Source organism: Colius striatus, chromosome 4 (assembly GCF_028858725.1).
Source record: "Colius striatus isolate bColStr4 chromosome 4, bColStr4.1.hap1, whole genome shotgun sequence".
Classification (NCBI taxonomy): domain Eukaryota; kingdom Metazoa; phylum Chordata; class Aves; order Coliiformes; family Coliidae; genus Colius; species Colius striatus.
Window position 1 is genome coordinate 74,438,597 of NC_084762.1, and position 25,104 is coordinate 74,463,700.

At 41.0% G+C, this 25,104-nt stretch overlaps 2 protein-coding genes across 5 annotated transcripts; one reads left to right on the plus strand and one right to left on the minus strand.

The window, feature by feature from the left end:
* Nucleotides 1–21,639, plus strand: ERICH5 (glutamate rich 5). 4 transcript variants are annotated; one of them, XM_061995315.1, is made up of 4 exons: nucleotides 1–113; nucleotides 3,798–4,217; nucleotides 6,185–6,298; nucleotides 20,962–21,639. In XM_061995315.1, exons 1-4 carry the CDS (start codon nucleotides 44–46, stop codon nucleotides 20,991–20,993), a joined length of 636 nt encoding a protein of 211 aa, XP_061851299.1. In that variant the 5' UTR covers nucleotides 1–43; the 3' UTR covers nucleotides 20,994–21,639. The 4 variants fall into 4 exon arrangements, with proteins under 4 accessions (XP_061851299.1, XP_061851301.1, XP_061851300.1 ...); XM_061995317.1 differs by lacking the exon at nucleotides 20,962–21,639 and adding an exon at nucleotides 8,288–9,676; XM_061995316.1 differs by lacking the exon at nucleotides 20,962–21,639 and adding an exon at nucleotides 6,398–6,721.
* On the minus strand, nucleotides 14,198–25,011 carry RIDA (reactive intermediate imine deaminase A homolog). Its single transcript, XM_061995318.1, has 6 exons — nucleotides 24,888–25,011; nucleotides 19,430–19,535; nucleotides 18,569–18,623; nucleotides 17,667–17,735; nucleotides 16,044–16,099; nucleotides 14,198–15,604 (listed from the first exon to the last, which is right to left on the minus strand). Exons 1-6 carry the CDS (start codon nucleotides 24,950–24,952, stop codon nucleotides 15,542–15,544), a joined length of 414 nt encoding a protein of 137 aa, XP_061851302.1. The 5' UTR covers nucleotides 24,953–25,011; the 3' UTR covers nucleotides 14,198–15,541.
* Nucleotides 25,012–25,104: the final 93 nt, after the last annotated feature.

Sequence of the window (25,104 nt, forward strand, 5' to 3'; positions counted from 1 at the left end):
CGCAGCCGGCAAGCCGCAGCAGCGCCGGTCGCTGTGTCCCGACATGGGCTGCTCCAGCAGCGCCCGCAGCCGCCCTCAGGATCCGCCGCCCGCGGACGGGACGTCTCCGTGGGGTGAGCCGGACCGGGCCAGGCCGGGGGGCACTGGGCGGGGGACAGCCGCAGAGCTAGCAGAGGCTGGGGACCCGCGCTGCTGTGAGGGAGCCGCGCTGCTGTGAGGGAGCCGCGCTGCTTTGTGAGGGCATCCGTGCTGCTGTGAGGGAGCCGCGCTGCTGTGAGAGACCGCGCTGCTGTTATGATGCTTCTCGTGTGGGAATGAATTACTAGCTTACTTTCCTCTCCGCAGGCTGTATTTTTCTTTACAAGTCCCATGGTTGGTCATTTTGTACAGTATCTTATAAATCCAATGCTTCACCCTCACTCCTTTAAAATAATAACAGACTATCAATACCTGACCCCACAATCCTTCCTCTTATGAAACCTGTGCATCCATCCCATCAGTTTCCAGCACTACCAATACTCTTGCAGCTTTGTCTGGCGTCTCACAAAGGATTCATTTTGGGTGCAAGGTGTGTTTGTAGGATGCTCCATGAGAATAATCTTCCTATTCAGTGGAAGTTAAATAAAACTTTGTTTCCGTGTTCATCACATTTTGCTCTATCCTCCAAAAGAGGTTTGGAAACATAAGAACCTGCTGCAGTCACAGATATATGTCTATCCAGAGAGATACATCTTGAAGATAAATACATGACGGTTGTTTGCATTTCATTTCACTGCATCTTTCCCGTGTTCTTGAGTTACAAATATCATCTATTGCTGTTATTCTGTCTGCAATATCCTTGCTTTCTGCATGGGTTGATTTTCCACGTGTTGTCTTGCGGTGCTGTGGCTTGTGACTGCAGTGATAATAGCAGGTTGTATGGGGTGAGAGTTGCCTGGGCCACTATAAAGCCAAACACATCTGCAAAGCGAGGAACTCTGCTGAAAATATCAACAGAAATCTCTTTATACCATACTTGCTGTCTTGTTCACCTCTCCATGTAAAGAATTCTTCTGCCTTTCCATTCTCTACTTAAAGATGTTTGTACAGTAACACTGAAGGGTGCAGGGAAATAACCATCAATTTATTTTGAGTATTTTAGGAACTCTGTCTAAAGGCCTGCTGATGTTAGGATAAGTTATGAACTGTACCAAATACATAGTGTCATGGCAATGACAAGTGCATTTTTTAATTACAGGTGAAAGATCTCCATTGACTGGGTAGTTACTGGCCAGATAGGTTGTTGTTTTGTTTTAGTTTAATAAGAGGGGATAATTTGAATGAAACATCTCTAACTGTGTTAATAGGGAAAAAAAATGCATTTCATTTCCTTCCATTGCTGTGTAACTCACAAAACTATAAGGCTTTTCCAAAAGGAAAGAAAGAAGGCAAAGGGAAAAATACTGTAGCCATGGCACACTTAAATTTACCATGCTTTCCTTGCCTCTCCAGCTGAAATTATCTACAGCAGGGAAAACATAAATTGTAAATTTAAAACCAAAACAAAACTAGAAGGCATCCGAGGAATGTTGACTGCCACATGATGTTCATTCTTCTTGGGGATAAAGGTATTGAACAGATTACTGGGAGGATTTATTTTTTTCCATATTAGAGAACTCCCTGCATTTCAGATGAGAGCAGAGGAATGCTTCCAGGGTTTCCAGCAGTGCCTGTCTCGTGTTGCATGGCAGTATTTTATAACCCCATTTATATAAAACATCTTGATGAAGAGATGGCTAGTTCGAAGTTACAGGGATGATGTTTATAGGGGCTGCAGGAGGTTACTAGTAATAATGGGTTTACATTGTTTTTTCTACTGGTAACACCAAGTGAAAACTTTGTATAACACACTAACTTTCACGGCTCATTTATTTCCTTCTAAATTTTAAACGTTCCCTGGCCACCTGATACCAAGCAATGTGAAGGCATGAGAAGTGTCTAAAGGGATAGCAGGTAAAATGTGAAGACAAATACCTGATCTCTGAGCATATGCAGCTTCTTTTTAGTCACTGCTTAGAGTAGCTTAGGACTTAACTTGCTGTTATTCTGATTGGATATCTGTTTCACATTGAGATTTGTGTTAGGCAAATGAGTACCTGGAAGACGAGGTGTGATAGAGATCTAGAGAAGGTACAGAGGAAAATACACTTGCTGTCTTGTATCACAAGAATTATCTCACTTAATGGAATGACTATCAGCAGACTTGAAACCAGCCAGAATGTTTTACAGGGGATGTAAGTGGGCTGTAGATCTCATTACCACTGATCATGGTGGAGGCTAAGAGTGTAAATGGACGGAAAAGGGGTTGGACCAGGTTTATGGAGGAATGTCCACTGACAGACTGAAACCTGGCCCATGGGTTTTGTCCCTCTACCCTTTCCACTGCCCCTCAACAGCTGTCGAAGCAGGGTGATCTGTGGTCTGGCACACATAGCTGAACTTACTACATCTTTTTTTGAGTTACATTACAAAAAGCTATACCTCTGTGAATTTGGAGGAGTTGGTTGGACCTTGGATGGTTTTACAGTTCCCAGGACAAATGAGATTTTACATGTCCCATAGTCCATGTTGCTTTCTGACTGTCTTAACTGTCCAGATTCCCCATTCTTGCTCTTCTTCTGGCTTTGCTGTCCTTCCCTGGATCTGTTAGCACACATTAACTAGGCAACACTTTGCTGGGGAGGTGTTTTCCTTGAATGCCTCAAAAGAACTATGAAGTTATCTTAAGAGCAGCCACATTCAAGCAGCTGTTCTAAAAGCAGGATGTATTACGTTTTTTGGCTGTTCATCTATGTGTGTATAAAGTATCACACTGTTCTGCTCACTGACTTTGACACTTCAATCATCATTTTCTCAGTCATACAAGTTGTCCAGTTCTCTAATTATTATGTAAACAGATTTTTGTACATGAGCTCCCAAGGTTTTCATACTGACATTCCTCTGGAGAAAGTTAGGTACAAGCTCTTGTCAAACTGAATTTAATCAGAAAGTTATTGAGTCTGATAGGTAGGTATAGCTCATTTTGAGTCTTCATCTCTTACCCTTAAATACCTGTCAGATTAATTTGCCATTTCTTTATTCATAATTTCTGTATGCCAAAATGGCCCATTACGTTACTTAGTTGATGAAAGATCAAAGAAGTGGAAGTTTTATTTGTTTAGGTTTCTTGTTGTTGAGTGTTTTACTAGACAAAGCATACTATAATTGGTAGTTCAGTATTTAAAAAGACAGACAGACTAGCTTTTGTTTTAAGAAATGGGCACTGCTCACTTATTGGGATGAGAAAGTTCTTCTCAGTGTTTTTCATTCACCCTACCCAGAGGCAGCACCAGAAGTCTCCCACATGCAGCCCAGAGCAACAGCTCCTTCCTGCTCAGCATATTGATTTCGTGCTTGGTTTGGGGCAGGAGAAAGTGCTTCCTTGCATAGCCTCCCATCACCAGCAAACCTTCGGTACACTTCAGACCTGTAAGGCAAAATATTGTAGCACACTGATGTGTGAGCAGGTCTGCTTTCTTCATGTAAAACTGTAGGATGTGCATCAAGCCAAACCTTTTTTTTTTTTTTTTTAAAAATGTGAGCACAGCACCATCCTCTACTGAGTAGCAGACCTATGAAAGAGTATTGTCTGTAGCCAGGTGGGAGCTCCTCGATGCAGTGGGCTTGTACAGTCCCCTGTGGGTCTTGTTCTCATCCAGTTTACTCACCAATTACTTCTAATTCTCTTTTTTCTTTCCTTGTCTTGCCATAACTAAAAGCATCATCAGGTAAAAATAGCCCAACTGCAGATGATCATGAAACTGTAGCTGACCAAACACAGCTGGACCCAGCGGAGGATGTGAGTCTCATCTCTGAGGAGACAAACCCTGGCAAGCATCTGCTAGGAGAGGAGGCTGCAACTGTGATTCTGGCTGTAGAAGGGAAGATGGATTCAGTCAGTAAAAGGGAGGAGCCAGAGGGCATCGAGCCCCTGCCTGCAGAAGAGGAGGAGAGCTCTGAGCTGCCACCTGCATGGCAGGAGGACAGCAACAGGCCTTCACCTCCAGCACCAGGAGAAGATGCTGGGGCACCATCACCAGGACCAGTAGAGGACAGTGGGCTGGCAGAGGGCAATGACAGCTCTGTAGTGGAAATCAGCAAGAAAGTACATATTACTGAAGAGGACCACCTCATTGAGGGTAATATTTGTGCTTTCATAAATTCAGGAGACCAAATTCTGCCTCTGGAGACTTGTGCGAGCATCGTTTTGGCTTTACTGAGGGCCTCACGTGAGCTTCTAGAGTCAGAATTTGATCTGGGGAGTCTGTACAATGTGGGAGGTAGAAGAATGTGGCTGGGGAAGCCTCAGACTCCCAAGTCCAAGCTGTAATAAATTTAATCAGCATTTCCAGTCATTACCTCTGCTATTTCATTTCATGTCCTTTTTGTTCTTAGCCAGCAAAATGCCCCACCGTATCCCTCATTTGAAACACCGTGTTTCTGTGTAGCTCAGACTTGTTCCATCATATTTGCAAAGGCTCCATTACAGTCACATGTATTAATTATAAAGCCACTGTCCCTGTGCACATGAAGTTAGAAGGTGCACGTCTGGATGTAGAGGAAAAAACATCTCTTTGATGCACCCTTGGCATATGCAGTCTATCCTAGAAGCTTGGCTAGTATATAAGCAGAACAGAAGTAGTAGGGGAGCGATATAGGGCTGGGCTTTCAAAACAATGTTTGGAGATGACTAGCTGGAAAAGAAGGCTGCTTGAGGAAGCAGTGGTACCTGGGATGGCAAATAGTTCCATGTGCTGTGAGAGGGACCCTTAGTGGGACGTGTGCTCTTTCCCAGAGATTGCAGGCTATGCTCATCTTTAGGTTAGTGCCCAGAGGACTGGACTCCCACAGACTGCACATGTAGAACACGAACACTTCAGAAAAGGAATCAGGTTTCTCCTAAATGGTACAAAGCAGCTTGGTGAGGAATCAGATACTTACTAGGGGAGCATTTCTTCACAGAATAAGCAGGTGAAGCACCTGAGAAGTATTTCTCTACAGGGAAATGTGGTATTAGCAGCCTTCTTCACTCCACGTTTGCCTTCAAGATAGAGTAGAAGGACTAATCTGTGTGAAGCCCAGAGTCAGTTATGCTCTCTGCCCCTAACCCCGTGGCTTTGCTGTGCATGTCTCTGCACAGACTATGCAAATCTGCCTCTCTGCATCCCAATAGCTCACTATGGTGGTTGGCTTGTCCTCTCCCGTGTCTCCTCATGAAAGAATTTTGAGGTTTCCTCTACTTAAAATGGGCATTTATTCTTTGCAATAAAGTATCATTTTATGTAAGCAGTAAGTTACTGGATACTCACCTGTAAAACACAGTCTTGCCCAGCTGCAAACTCCAATTTCATGAATTGCCATTCCTGAGCTTCAGGGCACAGAGCTGGAGGCAGAGCCTTGTGGTATGACCTCATGTCTGACCATTTGCCTGAAGATCAGTATGGGGCTTTGGCCACCAAACAATACATGCTGCTTGCAGGGCAAGTGAACAAGGTTTTTGGGAGAAAAAAAAACCCACCACCAAACCATTTAGCTCCTATTTCTTCCAAGCTAAAAGTAATATCTTAACTTGCATGCATTATCTTTCCATGAGGCATATGATCAAGAAGGGACCTTCCATTTTAATGCTGTGGTGCATGTGATACTTAGCTTTTGTTTTGTTTTCCTTTATTCTTCAGCAGCTGTGTGAGTAAATTAATTAGGTAGCAGCTTCCTGGGGAAAGCACAGTTTCAGCCAGACTGACACATTACCATGTTTCCTATTTCTGTTTGGTGTTTTTTTCAATTGCAAATAAAACTGCCCTTACAGAAAATAAAATAAAATAATTGTAGCAGAAATAGTACTCATGATGTGTATCCAATAGACCATCAAGGGGATTCTGTGAAAGCATCATGAGTACTTCATGGGCATGAGGCGTGCATGTAGCTGGGTGATGGAAAATGATTGGGAGCATCCTATTTGTTCCATATGGATTCATTCAGCGGGTACCTTGGTAACGGGCATTACAGGGCTGACAAAGCAAAACCAGGTTTAGGTAAAGGAGCTGGGGCACTTGGTGCTTTTCTCAGTGGATCCTAACTTGATCTTCATGGTTACTGTTCCCAGGTGAGACGAGAGAACAAGTGGAAACTGAGCTGCTCAGTGAGATAGTAAGTGGAGGGCCTGAAACAAAAGAAGAAACAGGAGAAGCTGTGGATAGCGCAGCAGCGGCGGAGATAGGTATGTTGACAGAGGAGGGAAGGACTGCATGGGTTATTGTTTAGGAGACAGAAAAGACTCTGCTGTCCTTAACGAGCATATCTTGTCATCCCTCTGCAGGTATACAGCTGCTTTCTGCATTTTAACACGAGAGAGTCATAAATATTTTTGTTTACATGAAATGGTATTTTTGGAAGCAATCAATTACAAGTCATACTTTTTACATGGGTCATTTTTATACAATACATGAGTTTTACCAGTGATCAATTATCCCTCTTTGAGCAGAATGCTAGACTATAATACAAAGTCTAGGAAAATAAAAACCTATGTTAAAATCATGACTGTGTTCATAATTATTTGCAGGCTTGCTTTTATGAGCTAATGCCTTAATGGTGCCTTTTGATTTCCATTCTATGTCATTTTAGTCCCTTCATTTTCCTTATCAGCTGAAATCAACAGTGTGCTGCTGGGACAAAAGCACTCTGCACAGCAAATGCAGTCACATAGTAGGAAGGAAAAATCACAGGCCAAATAAAGAGCCTTTGGAAAATCATCACACCAGTGAAGAATTTGGGAGGATAGGATTTTCTTTTTAGCAGACTTGGATATTATGTTCACAATTCTGTCATCACAGTCTATCTGCAAAAATTATTTCTTCTTCCTCTGAATTTGCTAAGAATCCCACACTCAGGTTTTTTTTGAGTCCATCATGTAAGGTATTTGCACGTCCCAGAAGGCAGATGTTACCCCGTGGTATAGACAGAATGTGGAAAAGGATGAGCAAGCAATGTAGGCACCTCTTCCCTTCCTCTAGTGAACATTACTGCAAAGACTGAAATTGCTTTCCATCTTTCCCCTCCCTCCTAACCACTGGCCCCTGTAGTTGTGCTCAAAATCTCTCTGGGCGAGTAATTATTTCTGTAATTCAGAAGAGGACAGCTTCAGCAGAAAGGGTGGGAGATATCTTACACCACCACCATTCATGACTTCCAGATGAACTTCTTGCACCTGGCATGAGAGATCTTTGGTTCCTTCCCAATGCTAGTATATTGAGCTGGTAGCAGGAAGCCAGCATGTTACACAAGATTAATTCCACAGGATTAAGGAAAATTATTTGCAGCACAAGCACTGCAGCATGGATGACCAGTAGAGTGATGGTCAAGCAGTTTGTGAAGGTGTATGTGCTTTTATGACCTTGTGATTACTCAAGTAGAATTAGTTAAAGTGATTAAAAAAAAATAAAGCATTCCTCTTTAATTCTCTTCTTGTTATTACCATTACATTGCTACTTTTTAAGCCAGCCTGTGAAGACAAACTATTGTTGGCCATTGACAAGTATGTTCTTGCAGGATCTTTAAACTTACACAATAGAGCTTTGCCTATGAAGTCTGAAAAACTGTATTTGTTCAACCCCTTTTTTAATGTGTTGCCCCCATGCTTCAGCAAAGCACTTGCTTCTGTCAAGAATGGAGAAGTGGTCCTTTAAATCTGGGATACTGTTGTGTAAGGGAGCAATTCTTCATCTTGAAAGGATATTGAAGAACTAAAACAAGATTCTGGGCAGGGAAGCAAAATCGCTAAAGGGAATAGAAAAAAAATCTTCCTTTGGGAGAGATCAAAAATATTAAGAGCCTTGCCCTTGAGAGGGTATGTCCTAGAGGAAATGAGCTGATCTTTGTGCAAAATAAACAGTGCTCTAAAGGTAGTTAAGGTCCATCTCTGAACAAGAGAATGCTCAGTAACACAGTAAGTGTTGAATTTAAAATCACTAAAGGGATTTTTTTTTCCCCCACAATATTAGCAATCTTCATGCAAATTAACCATCAGACTCAGCAGAGCCGGTGGCTGCATCCAGTCCACACAGAACATATTTACACATCTGGGAGAAGAACAGATTCTCTTTTCATCCTGTAATGCTTCCAGGGAGCTTTCACTTTGAATTCCTGTAAGATTTAGTGAATATCAAGTTGTACCCTCAATTAATTGCATTTTTTTTTCAATGTGTTTCAGAGACACCTAATAACAAAGAATAGAAGTTATGTCTCTATGACACCCTCTCTTCTTGGGCCAGCTCTTCTGTCCACATGAACATTTTAAAAATCTCTTGGGTTCGGAAAAAGTAAATCTTTTATGGATTGAGCCACAAGCCACAGACATGAATGAGAGTCATCAGAAAAAGTTTTATATAATTTTTTTTGAAGTCAAGCTGCCAAGACTTCAAGTGTTTGAAATACCTGAACTTTCACCTCCCTGCCACAGAGTGCCTTCTGTAAAAGGGGATCATGTCCCAGCAGCAGTGTAACCATTCAGTTTTCAATTGGGACTTGTTTTGATAACTAACTTCAAACTGGTATGCAGGCAATGTCTCCGAGTGCCTGGACTACCAGTACATGGTGCTGCTGAAGCGTATAGCAAGTAGAGCTCTGGTAGGTGAAAGTGCCCATTTACCAGGCAGTAACTAAATGCAGAAGTTAACTTTCAAGAAAATGGAAGACACACTGGGTGCAGTGTCCAGGACCCAAGTGGGTGTCTGCTGCTCACATTTTTAAACACAAACTTATTGCAAAGTTAGTAGTACAATACATGTGGCAAGTTCTGCAGAAACAGGGAGGAGAGGGCTTTTTTAATGGTGAGTAGGATGTTCTAGCCTTACAAATTGTAGCACACTTAAAATATACATCCTCTCAGCTGTTAACATTCATGGCCATTAATAACCTGTCATTAGCTGTGCAGCTCCTCATACACATTTGTGGCTTCTAAAATAGATTTCTAACCAGAGACATAAATAAGGCTCTTCCCAAAGGACAGGTCATCTACTATATTTCCCTGTAGTGCTGTTCTCCAGAAGAAGTAAGCTGTCAGGGATTGTCTCGCTTCTTTTCCAAAATGCTAAAGAATCACTTTGGAGCTGAAGCTGAATAGCAAAGCTTTCAAATTTCCTGTGAAATTGGTATTATGGATCAGGTAGAGATTAGAAATTTGTTCTGATGGTAAATATCACAAAATGACTACACATTATGTATTAGTGGGGACTGTGTTTATACGATCCTCTGGCAAAAGAAACCAGAATAGGAGAAATGGTCAGTTATCTATAAAGGGCAAGCACATGTTACTATTTCATTAGTTTTATTGTCAAAAAGGACTTCACAAAATCTTTTTTTCTGTCACTAGAAAATGACACAAATCTCCTTTAAGAACTAAGTTTAGTGCCGCGTGTGCACATGTGACTCCATCTGGTTTTCATTTGTATTAAATAATCTAAATTATATCCTTGGCCTATCAGCCTTTTGTGTAAGCTGATATTCCTCAGGTCTACCACGAAATCTATGTTTTTCTGCTCATCAGCACTCTTACAAATTTGTCATCTTCATTTAACGCACCTTACTGTAGGCAATACCATTGACTTTTAGAACAAAAATGCTTAATTTCTATAATAGAGAAGTTAAAATAAGCATCTAGTTCTATTAAAAATCTATTAATGTTAAAGTGGGAATTCAAATTGAGAGGTAGTTAAACTTTTTATCTACATCCCAAAATCACTCCATGACAAAAAGCCACAAGAGACATACCAGGCACTTCAGAGAGCTGGGCAGTCAGGGAGCAGATACTGAGCAGGATAAGGACTCCCTGGGGGGGATAGAGGACTGGGCATACAGCCAAGGCCCAGAACACCTCAAGAACTTCCACCTTCAGCTGCATCTCATGGCTGGTTTCCTCCTGTGAGCTGGGAATTCAGTTCAGCCTATGGTAGCAGAGTCTTGCTCCCAAACACAGGAGATGAAATCAGCAGGGGAGATTTGCTGCTTTCAAATTGCATGTTAGATCATGAGCTGCAGTTTGACCATCCATGTTGAATGATTTAAAGCATTAACCAAGAGGAGTTCTGTGACAGAGATCAGTAGAGGAGACTCCACTTGGGAGTAAAATACGAAAACACAGTGCAGTGAAGATAACCTGCTCACTTCAGACCTACTCTTTCTACCACTGCTGTTGTAAGGCGGAGAGATGACAATATATGGTCTTACCTCATGATTCAACTTTTTCAAGTTATTAAGCAATGCTAATTGGAAACAAGAGGAATATAAACCAGATAGTGACTCAACAGGATCATCCCTTCACAGTCATCTTCAGTCTTTACTCAAATCAAAGCTATTTTGCCTTTTCCTTTCTAAAAGATGAAATATGCTGGACACTATGCTAAACCTGAAATCTTAAACCCCTTAAATTACCACAAGATCAGAATTGGGCTGCTACATGTATGCTGAACATCCCTACCTTGAGAAATATATTGGGGCTGAGCACTCCTGGTCTGTGTGGTTCCCAAGCATCTACTATGCAAAAGAGGCCACAACTGTAGAATCCTAGAATGATTTGAGTTGGAAAGGAAGATAAGGATCATCTAGTTCCAACCCCTCTAATACACCCCATCTTGCCTTTCTTCTTTTTTATTTCACCACAGTCAAAATAAAAACCTATCTTCAGAACTGTTTATCAAAAGCCAGACAATCTTCAGCACTTAACTTCATCCAAGGTAGAGGTTATCGATGTTTCATGCCTCAGGGTGCACCGGGCAGGAGAGTTGAAGGAATGAACTTAACTTCCAAGCTAACGAGAAAATCGTGGTAGGGATTTTGTTTCAATTACCAAGAAACACTGCCACAGAAGAGGTTAAATTTGCAGGCTGTCAGCTTCTATGCACACACACACAGTGTGTCAAGATCCCAGACAACTGACTGGCTCTTTCACTCAAAAAGAAACTGCTCTTGGATAAAATATGCAAGGTGCTTGTAGCAGAAGATCAGGGAAAGTTAAGATTAGCTATATGTTTTAACAAAGTTTCATTAAAATTACATACTAAGCTTTATTTTTGCATTGCTTAATCTGTAGAGAATACAGTAATTCAGAGAAATAACATACAAAAACTTGGCAGAAAGTGCAAATTAAGTATTGCACAAAAATAGAGGACTTATTTTGTTGGGTTTTTTTTAAGGTTGCTTGTGATTGAAGTAAATTTTAAACGGTGATATTAGTTTGCCACAAGCTGAATTGGAGCTTCATATTTTGCATGCTAGTGGCTCAGTCTAGCAAACAACAAAGCTGAGTTTACATTAGCTCCAGTTAAACTAGGATTTCAAACGTTTGTGTATTATGCTTAACTAGGACCTAAGAGATACCCACAATACTTGCTTTTCGTGTTGGAGAATTATGGTGCTTAGCCTTTTTGTCTTAAAGAATGAAATGAAATAATAGAACTCTGCTTAAAAAAATAAAAGTTTTAAACATCTCTGTGGAAGGCTGATTGTTTATGTTAAGAACTGCTTTGTCAGAGCTGTAAATAAGAGTGTTTTGTTCAGTAATTCTAGAATTCCTGTATCTGCAGAACACATATTTAGGCCCAAGGCCTTCAAGAAACTGTGCAAGTAGTCTCCAGCTAAAAGCTAAAGGATCATAAAGCTAAAACTGGATTTTACTTCATGACTTTACATTTCAGAGTGGCACCTCTCTGCTGGTACAAACATTTGTAATGGCAGTAAGCATGTTGTGCCTTGTTAGCTGCATTCCAGTCTGCATTTTTTTCCAGGTGCTTCACTTACATTTCAGTCTCAGACTGTACCATGCTGCAGAAAGCAGTTGTACATCCACACCCCTTCGTACTAGTGAAGACAGACAGAGAAGTTCTATAAAGGGCTTACATCAGCAAATGGACAAGCCTGTGCAAAGAAAAAAATATAGTGAATCAAACCTGCCACCTAGTGTTAGGTTCCAGGTTGGCAAAGTAGCAGCACAGCACAAGTAAAGCAGCAGAGAATGACATGAGCGGTGAGAAGAGATAATCCTAAGTACGAAGAAGAGGTAACTGTAGTGATTCTACAAAGCTGAATTTAGCTCCTGTTCAAAAACCAAAAAAAAAAAAAACCCCAAAAAAACCAACAAAAGAGCAAAGCTGTAACAGACAAACATGAAGTGGGAACCTGTTCATAGAATCATAGAATGGTAGGGTTGGAAGGGACCTTTAGAGATCATCTAGTCCAACCCCCTTGCAGAAGCAGGTTCATCTAGATCAGGTCGCATAGGAACACGTCCAGGTGGGTCTTGAAGACCTTCACAGAAGGAGACTCCACAACCCCTCTGGGCAGCCTGTGCCAGGGCTCCCTCACCTGAACAGTGAAATATTTTTTTCTTTAGTGGAACTTTTTGTGTTCCAGCTTCATCCCATTACCCCTTGTTCTGTTACAAGCTACTATAGAAAATGGGATGTCCCAACCTCCTGACACCCACCATTTAGATATTTGTAAATGTTAATAAGATCTCCCCTCAATCTCCTCTTCTCCAGACTAAACAGCCCCAGTTCCCGCAGCCTTTCCTTGTATGAAAGATGTTCCAGTCCCCTGATCATCTTGGTGGTCCTCTGGACTCTCTCCAGAAGTTCTGTCTCTCTTGGGCTGAGGAGCCCAGAACTGGACACAGGACTCCAGATGAAGCCTCGCCTGTGCAGAGTAGAGAGGAAGAATCTCCCTTGACCTGCTGGCCACACTCTTCTTGATGCATCCCAGGATGCCATTGGCCTTCTTGGCCATGAGGGCACAGTGCTGGCTCATGTTTAGCACTATTCAAATTAGCACCATTCAATTACACTACTTATTCTTAACTAAGTGAAGCAACATTTGTGCTACATTTCCTAGAAAGTCATGTTCCTGTTAGGAGTAGCTGCTTCCTGACAAGCCTGGTCATGTTTTTTCTTATGTGGGATTGCTTCTTAACTCAGGGCTGTAGAGCACAGGCATCAATAGTATAGCCAAGGTGACAGAACAAGAGCAGAAGCCAAGACTACCAAGTTTACATGTAGATAAGTCATGTACTTCTTAAAGCTTCTTGCTTGGAAGTTCACTGTTTGAAATACCGAAAAATCACTACCTTGCTTCTAATAAAAATAAGTATCTCCCATTTTGTCAAGGAAAAGCCACATAACGATGCAAAACGCCCACGTGTCTCCCACACTTGCTGACTGTCTCGTTGTTAATTTGTATAGAAAAAAGACAATTTACAAGATCAGTAAAAAATCAGGAGAAATGGTGACTTCACACCATATCAAGAAGGGATAAGTAGGGTTCTCACAGCTTTCTATCTACCTTTCTGGTATATGCATTAAAAAACGGACAGTAGAATCACTGCAATAGCATAACTGAAGTATGAGAGCAGGAAAGCACACCTTACAAGCAGGAAGGTAAGAAACCACACACGGGAGGGACACTTAGGGTTACTCTGGGGCTGGAAGAGGATTCCCACAGTGTGGCTGTAGCATCGAAAGCAGGAGGCTTGTCAGATGAGGCAGTATCTGCAAGTGCTGTTCAAAGGCAGACAGCAACATGGCCCTGACAGATGGGATTTCTCTTGCATGCGCGGAGTTGAACTTTGGATTTGAATTGTTGAACAACTGAACCCAGAGTATTGTGGCTTGATGTGTAGCAAATCAGTATTATGTCTTCTCCTTGCTGCACTGCTGGTTATACACCAAAACTGAGTGGGTTTGATCAGATGAGACAAGACTAGAATGAGACTCTGCAGTGCTCAGTCAGGGCACTCTGACACACAGACCACAGGGTCTGGGATGTGCAGCCTGTGACAATCCCTCTCATGGTATATCTGATAAAGCCCATACACGTTTCTGCTACTGAAATGGCACATTCTGCAAACTGCTGTAGGTAGCCACTCTTGGTTTCTACAAGAAAGTGAAAACGTGAGATAATGGTACTGTCACTCTGCCTGTCTCTATATATATATCTCTATATATCTATCTATATATCTATCTATATATCTATCTATATATCTATCTATATATCTATCTATATATCTATCTATCTATCTATCTATCTATCTATATATCTATCTATATATCTATCTATATATCTACAGAGATATATATATATATCTCTCTATAATTGTATGGTCATCTTCAGAGAAGAGAGCAAAACAAACCTGTTGAGGAGAACAGATGACAGCAAAAGCAATTTCTGTTTGTTTTCCCTAAAGAAACCAATATTGTGCTTAGGCAGAGGGCTGTGGGGAAGGCAGGGAATCAACTTTACCAGGAGGTAGCCGACTTCCACACTAGTTCTTTGAAAAGTATATTCATTTCTACTTGCTTAGATGGAAGATAAATGCAGATGGATGGGATGATTTACTATAATCACCAGTCTGACTTCTCAATACTATTTAATCACCTCATCGTGCCTACGCTTCTGTCCTGAACAGCAGAGAGAAAAATGCCAAGAACTAAGGCCATGGTAGCTAAAAGCTTCCTGAGGATTATTTTCATTCTTAGCTATTAGGAGATAGATAATAAGTCCATTATTTTGGTTTGAATTATTTCTTATTGCAGAAGCAAGATAAGGACTTTTTTTTTTTAGTAATGGAATACCAAAGCATAACCAGGAAAATAAACGTTTGTTCCTAGAAGAGATAAGCACATTTTTTACAGATGAAATTATAATTTATTCTCATTATTCAGGGTATTTCCCCTCATACACTTGGAATGTCTTTTAAAAAAAAAATAAAAATCAAAACATAGCCAAAAGTTGAATTGCTACAAAAAAGGCTACAGGCAGAGACTCATTTGCAGCTGATTTATAAAATCTGCACTTCAAAATAGTATAATTTTCTCCTTTCTGAAATTAATACTCAGATATATAATCTAATATTCAGATATATCAGCAGTTGCTTCCACATGAACAAAACTTGAGTAAGGTCCAACAATAATCTATTCTGTAAAGAATGCATTTAAAATAGTTCAGAAAAAAAATAGAGAAAAATACAGAAATGAAAATGTATACTGAGGAATTAAAGTGTTCTGTTTTCCTATTTCTGTCATTTTTTTCTTATTTAAAAGTTACTAAAAATCTTCTGTTACAAGCCATTACACGTTCCACGTCCAGATCACGCACAGTATAACTGCCATACATTCACCCAAATGTGTACTTTTAACACCTGAATATCCAGTTGTTCTCACAAAGTAAAGGCCCTATCCTGCAAGCAAGCTCAGCTGATTTCAGGAGAATTACTGGAGGTTCCAGGGTTTGCTGGCAGAGAACTCACTGCAAGACTGGATTTTAGAGAACCCAAGGCCACAAACCAGAAGAAAGCACCTTTCCTCGGTGAGTTTAGCAATCTCAGCTACTTGTGACTGATGACAATTGTAGGAATAGGATTTAAGAGAGGTGTTAAATCTAGAACTGTTGTTGTAGGATATTCAGTCTCTATTTATAGTCATGCTGAAGCGTCTTGGAGGGGTCCTTGAATGGCAACAGCTTCAATCTCTACTCGGGCACCCTGTGAGGAGTCAATGAAGAAAGAGCTTAGGAAATGAACAAATTATTTTGTGAAGCAATTGGATGTATAACACAACCTTATGAGAGCAGAGTGACATTTGAGGGAGACAATACTTCTGACAGTTGTACAGGTAATTTAGCAACGTTAAGCAACGTTGAAAATTCACTTCCTTACTCTTCTTTCAGTATCCTAACACATTATTTCTAGTTTTGTAGCCACCTTCTTCTACCATATGCTCTCATTACCAGATCTTTTATCAAGTGTAGAAAGGCCAGTATACTTAGAAACAAAAACTAACTACTTAAGATTTTTCATTAAAATAATTTCAGCTGAAATTATTCCAGAAAAAGAAGAGTTGTCAGAATGCTTCAGAGGTAAACAGTTTCAGAAAATTCTTTTTTAAAAAATTTATTTTTATAGGCAAAAAAGTGACACTTACTTTTGGCAAAGCAGCAACCTGGTAAGCTGCTCTGGCTGGGAAGTTTGTCTTGAAAACTGTAATTTAAACAGAAACATTCACCAGTTGCTTAACTTTGCTTGATAAAACACAGTTCAAAGTAACATGTATGACATGCAGTCACTGGAATGGTTTCAGGTTCAGAGCTACAAGACAAATAGTCTTATGTGCCAGTTTTCATTTCCCTCTTGTTGGTTTATTTTGTTCACTGACTGCTCCAACACCCCAGCAAGCTACCATTCATCATCAAGATACAAGCCACAGCTGTGATCTACTGGCCAGTGGTAACTTGCACTCTGCTGACACTGCATGGCCTTAACACCAACTGGACTGGAAAAGAAAGATGAAATCAGAATGGTGATCATCCAGTTGCAAACACCAGGGAATGGTAGAGGGGCAGAAAGAGCAAGGGAGAGAGACAGGCCCCTTCCAAAAGAGCCATCAGCAAAGATCCCAGACTTGAATAAAAACAACAAGGGGCAATCTTACTCATATCAAATGAAGACTGAAGAATAACAGGCTCTTGAACTATTCCTCTGTTCCCAGTTAGGCCTGATGTTCATGGATATTAAAAGAGCAGGGAGGTAGGAGGAGGGCATGGGCAAGGGGAAGAGAATTGGTAAAGATGTAAGAGATGAATTTATAGAACCATAGGCTAGTTTGGGTTGGAAGGGACCTTTAAACCCTTCCACCATCAGCAAGAACATCTTTCACTAGCTCAGGTTGCTCAAAGCCCCATCCAACCTGAAGTTGAACATTCCCAAGGAATTTGCATAATTACATGAAAGGTTTACTAGTGAGAGTTATCACCAAGCTCAGAATTGGTAATTTCAGGGTCCTGCACTGACAAGGCAGGAAAACAACTCACAAAGAACAGCAACTAGTGCTTTCCTGAACTACAGGTAAGAGGCAACAAGTAACTCAGTATCCAGTTGGTCTGTTTTTACCTTGCATAAATGCCCACATGATTCCATTTTGTCATGAAGAAGACTGTGCTAATAGCTCATTACTAAGAACTCATTCAAGACCAGATGTTGCTATCTATTTAAAAGCCAAAGCTTTACAAAGAAAGAACTTATGTGCATACTTTCCCAAAAGTATTACCTATTTCAGTCTACATTCAGTTTTATTAACCAAGCATTTTTATTTTCTTCATAAGTCGATCAGTTTGGTTCATCCTATAAAAAGATGAGCCCAGTCTCATGATGATAACCCAGAAATCATTCAAACATACAAACAGATTTCAAAGACATCCAGATATAAAGTCTGAAATTAAGCATTTGAAGGCTGCCTACAGGAGAATAATATTAGGGCATCTATCAAGGGAAAGAGGCACAGAAGATTAACCTGTAGGGACGGCAGGAGTTGATCTTCACATGACAGCAAGTTAGTGAGATGGTAGGACATAAATCCATATGAAATTAGGCTGTGCTTGATCTGGTGCTTGCAATTTCATATGTTGGTCATTTTTTTAATGTTATATTTCTACTGGCTGCTCAAAGAATCTGGATTATGTCATCTGAGATACTATAACACTTTCCTTACTGTGAATATAACTTGTTCCACAAGCCTTAGTATTAAATTAGAAACAAAACATCCACTTACATTGTTTGTAAATATCATTAATATCATTGAAGTCCTTCATGTCTGCCATCAAAACCGTAGTCTTCACAACTAGAAATTACATAAATGTCGTTATTTTAGGTGTCTGACTTGTATACAAAAGCTGAAAATCTTCAGTGCATTTCTTGCTTTTATTTCATAGATTTCGCTCAAGTGTTCTAAACATTTTGGAAAATGTTGCAGATATTGATCAGAGCTGCCACCTACAGAACCACCTAAAAAATCTGAATGTCTGGTATGCAGTAAAATTTTAAGGAGTTAGACACTCCTGACCAGCTCTGAAAATATCAATTTTAAAATCTTATTCTAAGCCAAATTCTTCCAAGAGACACAGAACTGATAAGCAGGTGAATTAAGAAGAGCTGTTGTAAGCCAACTGTTGGCAATAAATTATACCATATATGATATCTGCTGCCAAAAAAACTCCATAAAAGGCCTGAAAATACAGTCTGTGCTATAATTTTTTACCCATGACTGCCCAAGTCAGTATTAATCCTGGTTTGGCTCCACTATTAGAGTCCTCCCCCACAAAAAGCTATTGAAAATGCCTATAATATTAACACCATAGCTATAAATCTGCTTTTAACTGGAGCAAAGACTAGGATGCTTAAAAGTTAGTCTGCAGTCAGTTGCAGGTCCTGTATCCGGGCTTCCTTATTACCTTGGGTGGAAACTTTTGGACAAATGCAGTGTTCCATTGATACTCATAGCAAAAACTTATGTGTTGATTCATTTCTTTTTTTTTAACCCAGACTTGTGATTCCTTTTGTTTCTTCCAGCTATTGATAACAAGCAAGCATTTAGCAAACAGCTTTTTATTTTTTCTAAAAGACACTTCAAGGTGTTTTTTTAATGCAGGTGAAAACAACCACAGCAGCACTTACCATTGCTATAGTCACAGCCTGCAGCTTTCAGGATTTCTCCCATGTTTTTTAGAGCCTATTGAAAATGGAGGAAAAAAAACCAAACTATCAGCTGGGTTGTATTTAGGTAGGTATAGAAATATTAGTTGTAACTTGACTACACACATGTTGTAGTACAAGTTCTCCCAGCAAATCTTCTAACAGTCCTCAGTGGATAACCAAAATCAGAAATTAATAAAAAGGAGCTTCTAATAAACCACAAATAATAACCCACCCATTCATGAGATGTAAACACATGATGCAACAGGACAAGGGGTAATGGGATGAAGCTGGAACACAAAAAGTTCCACTTAAACACAACAAAAAACTATTTCACTGTGAGGGTGAGGGAGCCCTGGCACAGGCTGCCCAGAGGGGTTGTGGAGTTTCCTTCCTTGCAGGTCTTCAAGACCCGCCTGGACACCTTCCTATGTGATCTGATCTAGGTGAACGTGCTTCTGTAGGGGAGTTGGACTAGATGATCTCTAAAGGTCCCTTCCAACCCCCACCATTCTATGATTCAGCTCCATCTCATCCTGTTACCTCCTACCACCTCTTTTCTGTGGGGGAAAGATTTGTTCCCTCAGTTCAAGCCAGCATTTTTACTGAGGTCTGATCCTTTGTAACAAACATTGATACTTTCTACACAGAATAAAGATTCCTTTCCTGATCTCCAACTTGTTTGGGTGGAAAGTGACAAAGTTAGGATGGAGTGACTTCTTCCTGCTTTTCCCTTATCTTGGAGGATGTTAAATGTGCTCTCTAGGTCTCTTCAGTTTCTCGTGAGCCCACGTTTAACCACATACATGCCAATTCCAAGTTTACTGCTAGAAGACCTCTTACCTGCTTAGCTTCCTCCTTTGCCCCTCCAGAGACAAGCTGCCCGGTGGAAGGTTCTATACCTATCTGTCCTGCAATGTACATGGTCCGGTCTACCAGCACAGCTTGGCTAAAAACACAAGGGACATTTTAGGTTTAGTGTTTCCCCATCTGAAAGCACATCTCACATTTTCTTCAGTAGTTTATAATACCTCAGAAAGATGGTGTGCTGAGGTTCCTCACACATAAGTCTGTACACGCAGTCATACACTTGATCTGCTTATGCTTTTGGGAGAGCTGGGATTAGACCACCTATGGAACCACATAGCTCTCCGGTTTTTAGGAATTGAACTCTTTTGCAGGTAGCACAGATAGGAAGCACAGTAAACAAACACCTTTTTTTTGCACATGCTCAGGTAAGTTTGAGTTTTGATAAGTCCCCATCCTAGTTTGAGAGGTGGACAACAGCTTTCATCCACATCTCAGCTGTGGAGCAATGAAGAAAAAAACAAGCAAGAAAGAGAATGTAAAAGAGGGACAATTAGAAAACTTAACATTTTTCTCTCAAACAAGCACCATGATGATGAGTTACAGCTGTGAGGTCACACCCCGATTGTTAGCTCTCTGACAGTATTTCTCCAGAGTCATGAATGTAGCCAGTCAGCATACGACTTTGATCACTCCATTCCCAAAACATTCAGTCACCTCTCACCAAATAACCTGAGAGACTTGTTAACTGGGTTAATTCAGAAGAATGTAGAATTCAGAGTACTTGCAAAACATCTATATGAAAGTGTCAGGTGTGTTTTTCCTCACTTAGAGTCAGTAATTACTAATGTCTGTAATAGATGCTCCATCCCTGGAAGTGTTCAAGGCCATGCTGGATGGGGCTTAGAGCAGCCTGAAGGTGTCCCAGCCCATGTTAGGGAGGTTGAAACTAGATGATCTTTAAGATCTGTTCCAACCCAAACCACTCCATGATTCTAATTATTACAAAGAGATTAAAAGATTAAACCAAAGATTTAAACTACCTAGCAAACATTACACAAGAGATATAATTTTCTTCTCATCCACATTTCAATGCAAAAAGAATGGGACTCCTTCAGAGAACATTTTAATTTCACATCTTCTCTTAAGTTGAGATTAACTCGGTTGGATTGTCTCAATCCACTGACTTCACAGGGGACCAACCTAATGTAGCAACTCAGTAAAATGATTAGCATTAGGCAATTCAAACAGTGACATCACTCCCCTATTTCCTTTTACTCCTGTCCTACATTCTCCTGCTATTTCATAAGGGGGGGGGCAAAACTTATCTGTAACTTATCTGTAACTTATCTGATACAGTAAAATATCGTACTTGGTAATTATTTTCTCTATCACCAACTAACAACCAGGAATAAATCACAGAACTACACTATTTATAGAACAGAAACTCCTGAATGATGCCATTTTCTACCTGATGCAGTCTTGTAGCTAAAAAAATGCATGTAAGAATCAAACACACATGCTTTTTAAAATTTTCTTTTCTTTCCCTGCTTTGTCTGATGTGCAAGCCCTCGGATCACAAAGTTCCACTTCTGTCTGAAGCACAGAGAACTATGCAACAAGAAGGTATGAGCTCTCCGAGAAAAGAGATAGTCTTGTGTTGGGGCCTGGGCTATAATGAATGTTATGGAATCAGTCAGAAATGAAGAAAGTCTGCAGTTTGTCTTTGAATTGCCTTCTACAGCAAAAAAGGACAGAAAGGAATGCCTATGTGATAGCAAGTTTGAGCAAGGGGAAAACCGAAACAGCAGATTGTAACAGAAACAAGGTCAAAGCAAGAAGACAGGACAGGACATTAAACTAAGCATTGCTAGAAGACTGAATAGAGCATTCAATTTAGCATTATATGATTGATTGTACTTGACTAATAAATTGTAACATATGTAACTAACAATAATATAAAGTTAACTAAATGTAAGGTAAGCATAACCATAGTGTGAGAGAAAACTAACTGAAGGCCGAACAGATGGAGTGATATTTTAGACACAATAAGGCTGATGTTTTAAGCACAATAAGGATGATGATTTTACACAATGAGGTTGGTGTTTAAGTTGTTACAAAAATGAAACTTTGAGGCCTTATGCATAGCACATGATGCTTAGTATTAACTTTTTGCCATGAATTGTAGCACGTACACAGCATTTGGAAAAGGTATATAAGTGATGATTATGTGACAATAAATTGGAGCTGATGCACATCATATTGGTGTCTGGTCACTCCCATTTCGCGCAACAAAGAAGAAGAACCCCTGCACAAAGAAAAAAGAACCCTGCAGTCTTGCATGGCTTATTATAAAACAAATGACACAACAGAATTCATCCCAATAAAGGCCTTTGGACAGTCCTAAATCACAAGTAATTGGGGAAAAAAAACCAAGCTGAAACCTTCTGATACCACTGCCAGATCAACATCTGCAGCAGTTTTATTGGGTCCCCTTCTCTCCTCCTCAGCTTCATTCTCTTGGAATGCTAACCAGCAGAATCCTCCATTCACATAATCTTAATGGTTGGAAGGGACCTTGAAAGATCATCCAGTCCAAACCTCTTCCAGAGCAGGACAACTTAGAGTAGGTCACACAGGAACTTGTCCAGGTGGGTTTTGAATGTCTCCAGAGAAGGAAACTCCACAACCCAGCTGGGCAGCTTATTCCAGTGCTTCATCACCATCAAAGTGAAGAAATTCTTACTTGTATTTCTTTGGAACCTCTTATGTTTCAGTTTATACCCATTGTCCTTTGTACTATCATTGGCCATCATCGAGAACAGCCTGGCTCCAACCTCCTGACACCCACCCGTTACATATTTGTAAATATTAACGAGGTCACCCCTCAGTCCCCTCTTCTCCAAACTGAAGAGCCCCAGCTCCCTCAGCCTTTCATCAGAAGGGAGATGCTCCACTCCATCATCTTGGTGGCCCTATGCTGAACTCTCTCCAGCAGCTCCCTGCCCTTCTTGAACTGAGAGGCTCAGAACTGGACACAATATTCCAGATGCCGTCTCACAAGGGCAGAGTAGAGGGGGAGGAGAACCTCTCACAACCTACTGCCCACACCCCTTCTAATAGACCCCAGGATGCCATTGGCCTTCTTGGCCACAAGGGTACATTGCTGGCTTATGGCCATCCTGCTGTCCACTAGGACCCTCAGGTCCCTTTCCCCTACCCTACTCTCTAACAGTTCATTGCCCAACTTGTACTGGTACATGGGGTTATTCCTTCTCAGATGCAAGACTCTACACTTGTGCTTGTTGAATTTCATTAGATTTCTCCCTGCCCAACTCTCCAGTCTGTCCAGGTCTCATTGAATGGCAGCACAGCCAGACGTGTGTCAGCCACTCCTCCCAGGTTAGTGTCATCAGCAAACTTGATGACAGTGCCCTCTGTTCCCTCATCAAGGTCATTAATGACTCTATTGAGTAGTTCGGTCCCAGAACTGATTCCTGAGGGACTCCACTAGAAACAGGCCTCCAACTGGACCCTGTCCCATTGATCATCACTCTCTGCCTTTTTCCCTTTAACCAGTTAACAAACTGAGGCTATTAACAATTTACTAACTAAAGGATGCACTTCTACTGCAGTTGAACGAGCAAATGAAGCATGAGTGAAGCTCAGAGAAACTTCAACTACACAAACTTCAATAACACTCTAACTGCAGATGTATCCTATAACTAGGGTCAATTGTATCTGCCCATTAATCTCTGACTCAGCACAGATCTGAGCACGTGCCTAAAGTCATTCACGTTTCAGTACACCTAACTGCATTCCTGGACAGACATTACGGTGTTAGAAGAACAGCATCCACGAGAAAGATGGTGATAAGAAGCCACCTTATTAAAGACAAGGACCGTAAAGTTAATCAGATCTTTATACAAATGATTGTTCACTAATGCAAGAACGGTATCTCTCTACTGTGTCTTGTAAAGAGCTTAATAACATCAATGGGATAGATGTATACACATACACACTCACATCTACTGGAAATGGAATGCACTACACAAAAATATAATAAAAATGTCAGCAAAAAGCATATTGAGGGTCTATAGCAGAACCAGAAATGCATCCCACACATCCCAATTCTTCATTACATATTAAGCCCTTGTTCCTCTGTTACTATGCTCAGACTTCACAGCAGAAATGCACTGTTTCTTGTGCAACTTTTGCTCACTGGACTTTGACAAGTTGACTGAAACCCGATAAACTAAGTTAGTGATAAACTTAATTTTAGACCCATCATACAATTAACAGGCTGCACAAGAACTACCAATATGCACAAAATAATGAAGTGCAGTTAATCCACAATAGAAGCAGAGAGCTAGGCCAGTGGTGCAGCCAAAGAATTGTTGCTTTGCCATATCTTACATGTTCTAACTACAAGCCAGGTCAGGGCCCTGGCTGCAATCCACTAGCAGATTACTGTTTACAAAAGTTAACCTTCATGGCATATTTCTCTGATTCTACACTTTGTATTTCTCCATCTTCATAATTCCAATAAAGAACACACACTTTGAAGCTGAGCAAACTCAGTTTCAAAGCAATGGACACAAAAGCACATCTGCAAGGCACTAAGATGCTACAAGTGGAAAGTTTAAACTAAAGGAGTCTGTGTTGACATTGGGAAAACAAAGACAGAATGTAGAATTAAAAACTTTTAATTAATACCCTGTTAAAAATCCCTTAGTACCTTAGTTAGAAGAGTCTACCATAGATGTTGAACATTTTGTCACATTCAAATAGCAAAAGGAGACCTTTATCCAATTAAAATTTGGATTATTTTCCCCTTTAAATTACATTTGGAACTGTTACAACTTGTGAAAGCAATGAACATCTTATATGTTTTTACAGCAGCAAGTTTTTAGACTGAAAAGCAGTCACATTCAAGATCAGAAAAGATTTGCAGTTCCCAGGCAGGGAACCCTCCAGCTGCCAAAGCACGTCCTGGATCGGGCTCTGCCTTCACTTTCCATCATCTCCAGTCTTAGCATTCCCAGTGTAACGTTCAGAAACATTTAGGTTGGAAAAGAACCTTTAAGATTCTCGAGTCCGTGGGTTTTTTGGGGTTTCTTTTTGTTTCCAGATAAGCGTTTTTCCCTCGAGAGGAATAATTCTTTCTCTTGTGGTTCGTTTGTTTTTTCTATTCACTGCTTATCACTAATTTCAGAATTACGTCACCTGAATCGATTAAGGACCATCCCTCTCCCCCAAGCCAGGCTGAAGTTTGCCGCTATCGCTGCGACTCGCTCGTGCTGTAGGAGCCCGTGTGTCCCTGGGGGTAGCGGTGAGGGTCACCGGGGGAGGTGACCGGTCCCTGCCCGGGGGCCCATGGCCTCCAGAGCCCCCTGACAGACCCCTTCAGGGATCCGCTCGAAACCCTACCGGCAAAACCAGCTCCCCCTCAAGGCAGTGTATTCTGAGGGGCCTCCCTCTCGCTAAGGCGTACCTGTAGGGCCCCAGCGCAGCGGGAGCCTTAGCACTGCTGATTATTTTCTTCACGAGAGAAGCCATGACTGCCGCCGACACCGTTCCTGCTTCAGACTCTTGCCCTCCCGTCAGCACGCCGACAACTGCCGACAACTCCCACCCTCCTTACCGCCCAGCCCACTACCTCGTTCCGACCCACCCCCCTTCCCCGAGGACTCTGGGAAATGTAGTCCCGC

Coding starts and splice junctions, on each gene's coding strand:
- RIDA (XM_061995318.1), bottom strand. CDS start 24,952: ATGGCTTCTCTCGTGAAGAAAATAATCAGCAGTGCTAAGGCTCCCGCT. Junction 18,624..19,429: donor CAAAGGAGGAAGCTAAGCAG/GTAAGAGGTCTT, acceptor CATTTTCAATAG/GCTCTAAAAAACATGGGAGA. Junction 16,100..17,666: donor TAATGATATTTACAAACAAT/GTAAGTGGATGT, acceptor TTTAAATTACAG/TTTTCAAGACAAACTTCCCA.
- ERICH5 (XM_061995314.1), top strand. CDS start 44: ATGGGCTGCTCCAGCAGCGCCCGCAGCCGCCCTCAGGATCCGCCGCCC. Junction 114..3,797: donor GGACGGGACGTCTCCGTGGG/GTGAGCCGGACC, acceptor CATAACTAAAAG/CATCATCAGGTAAAAATAGC.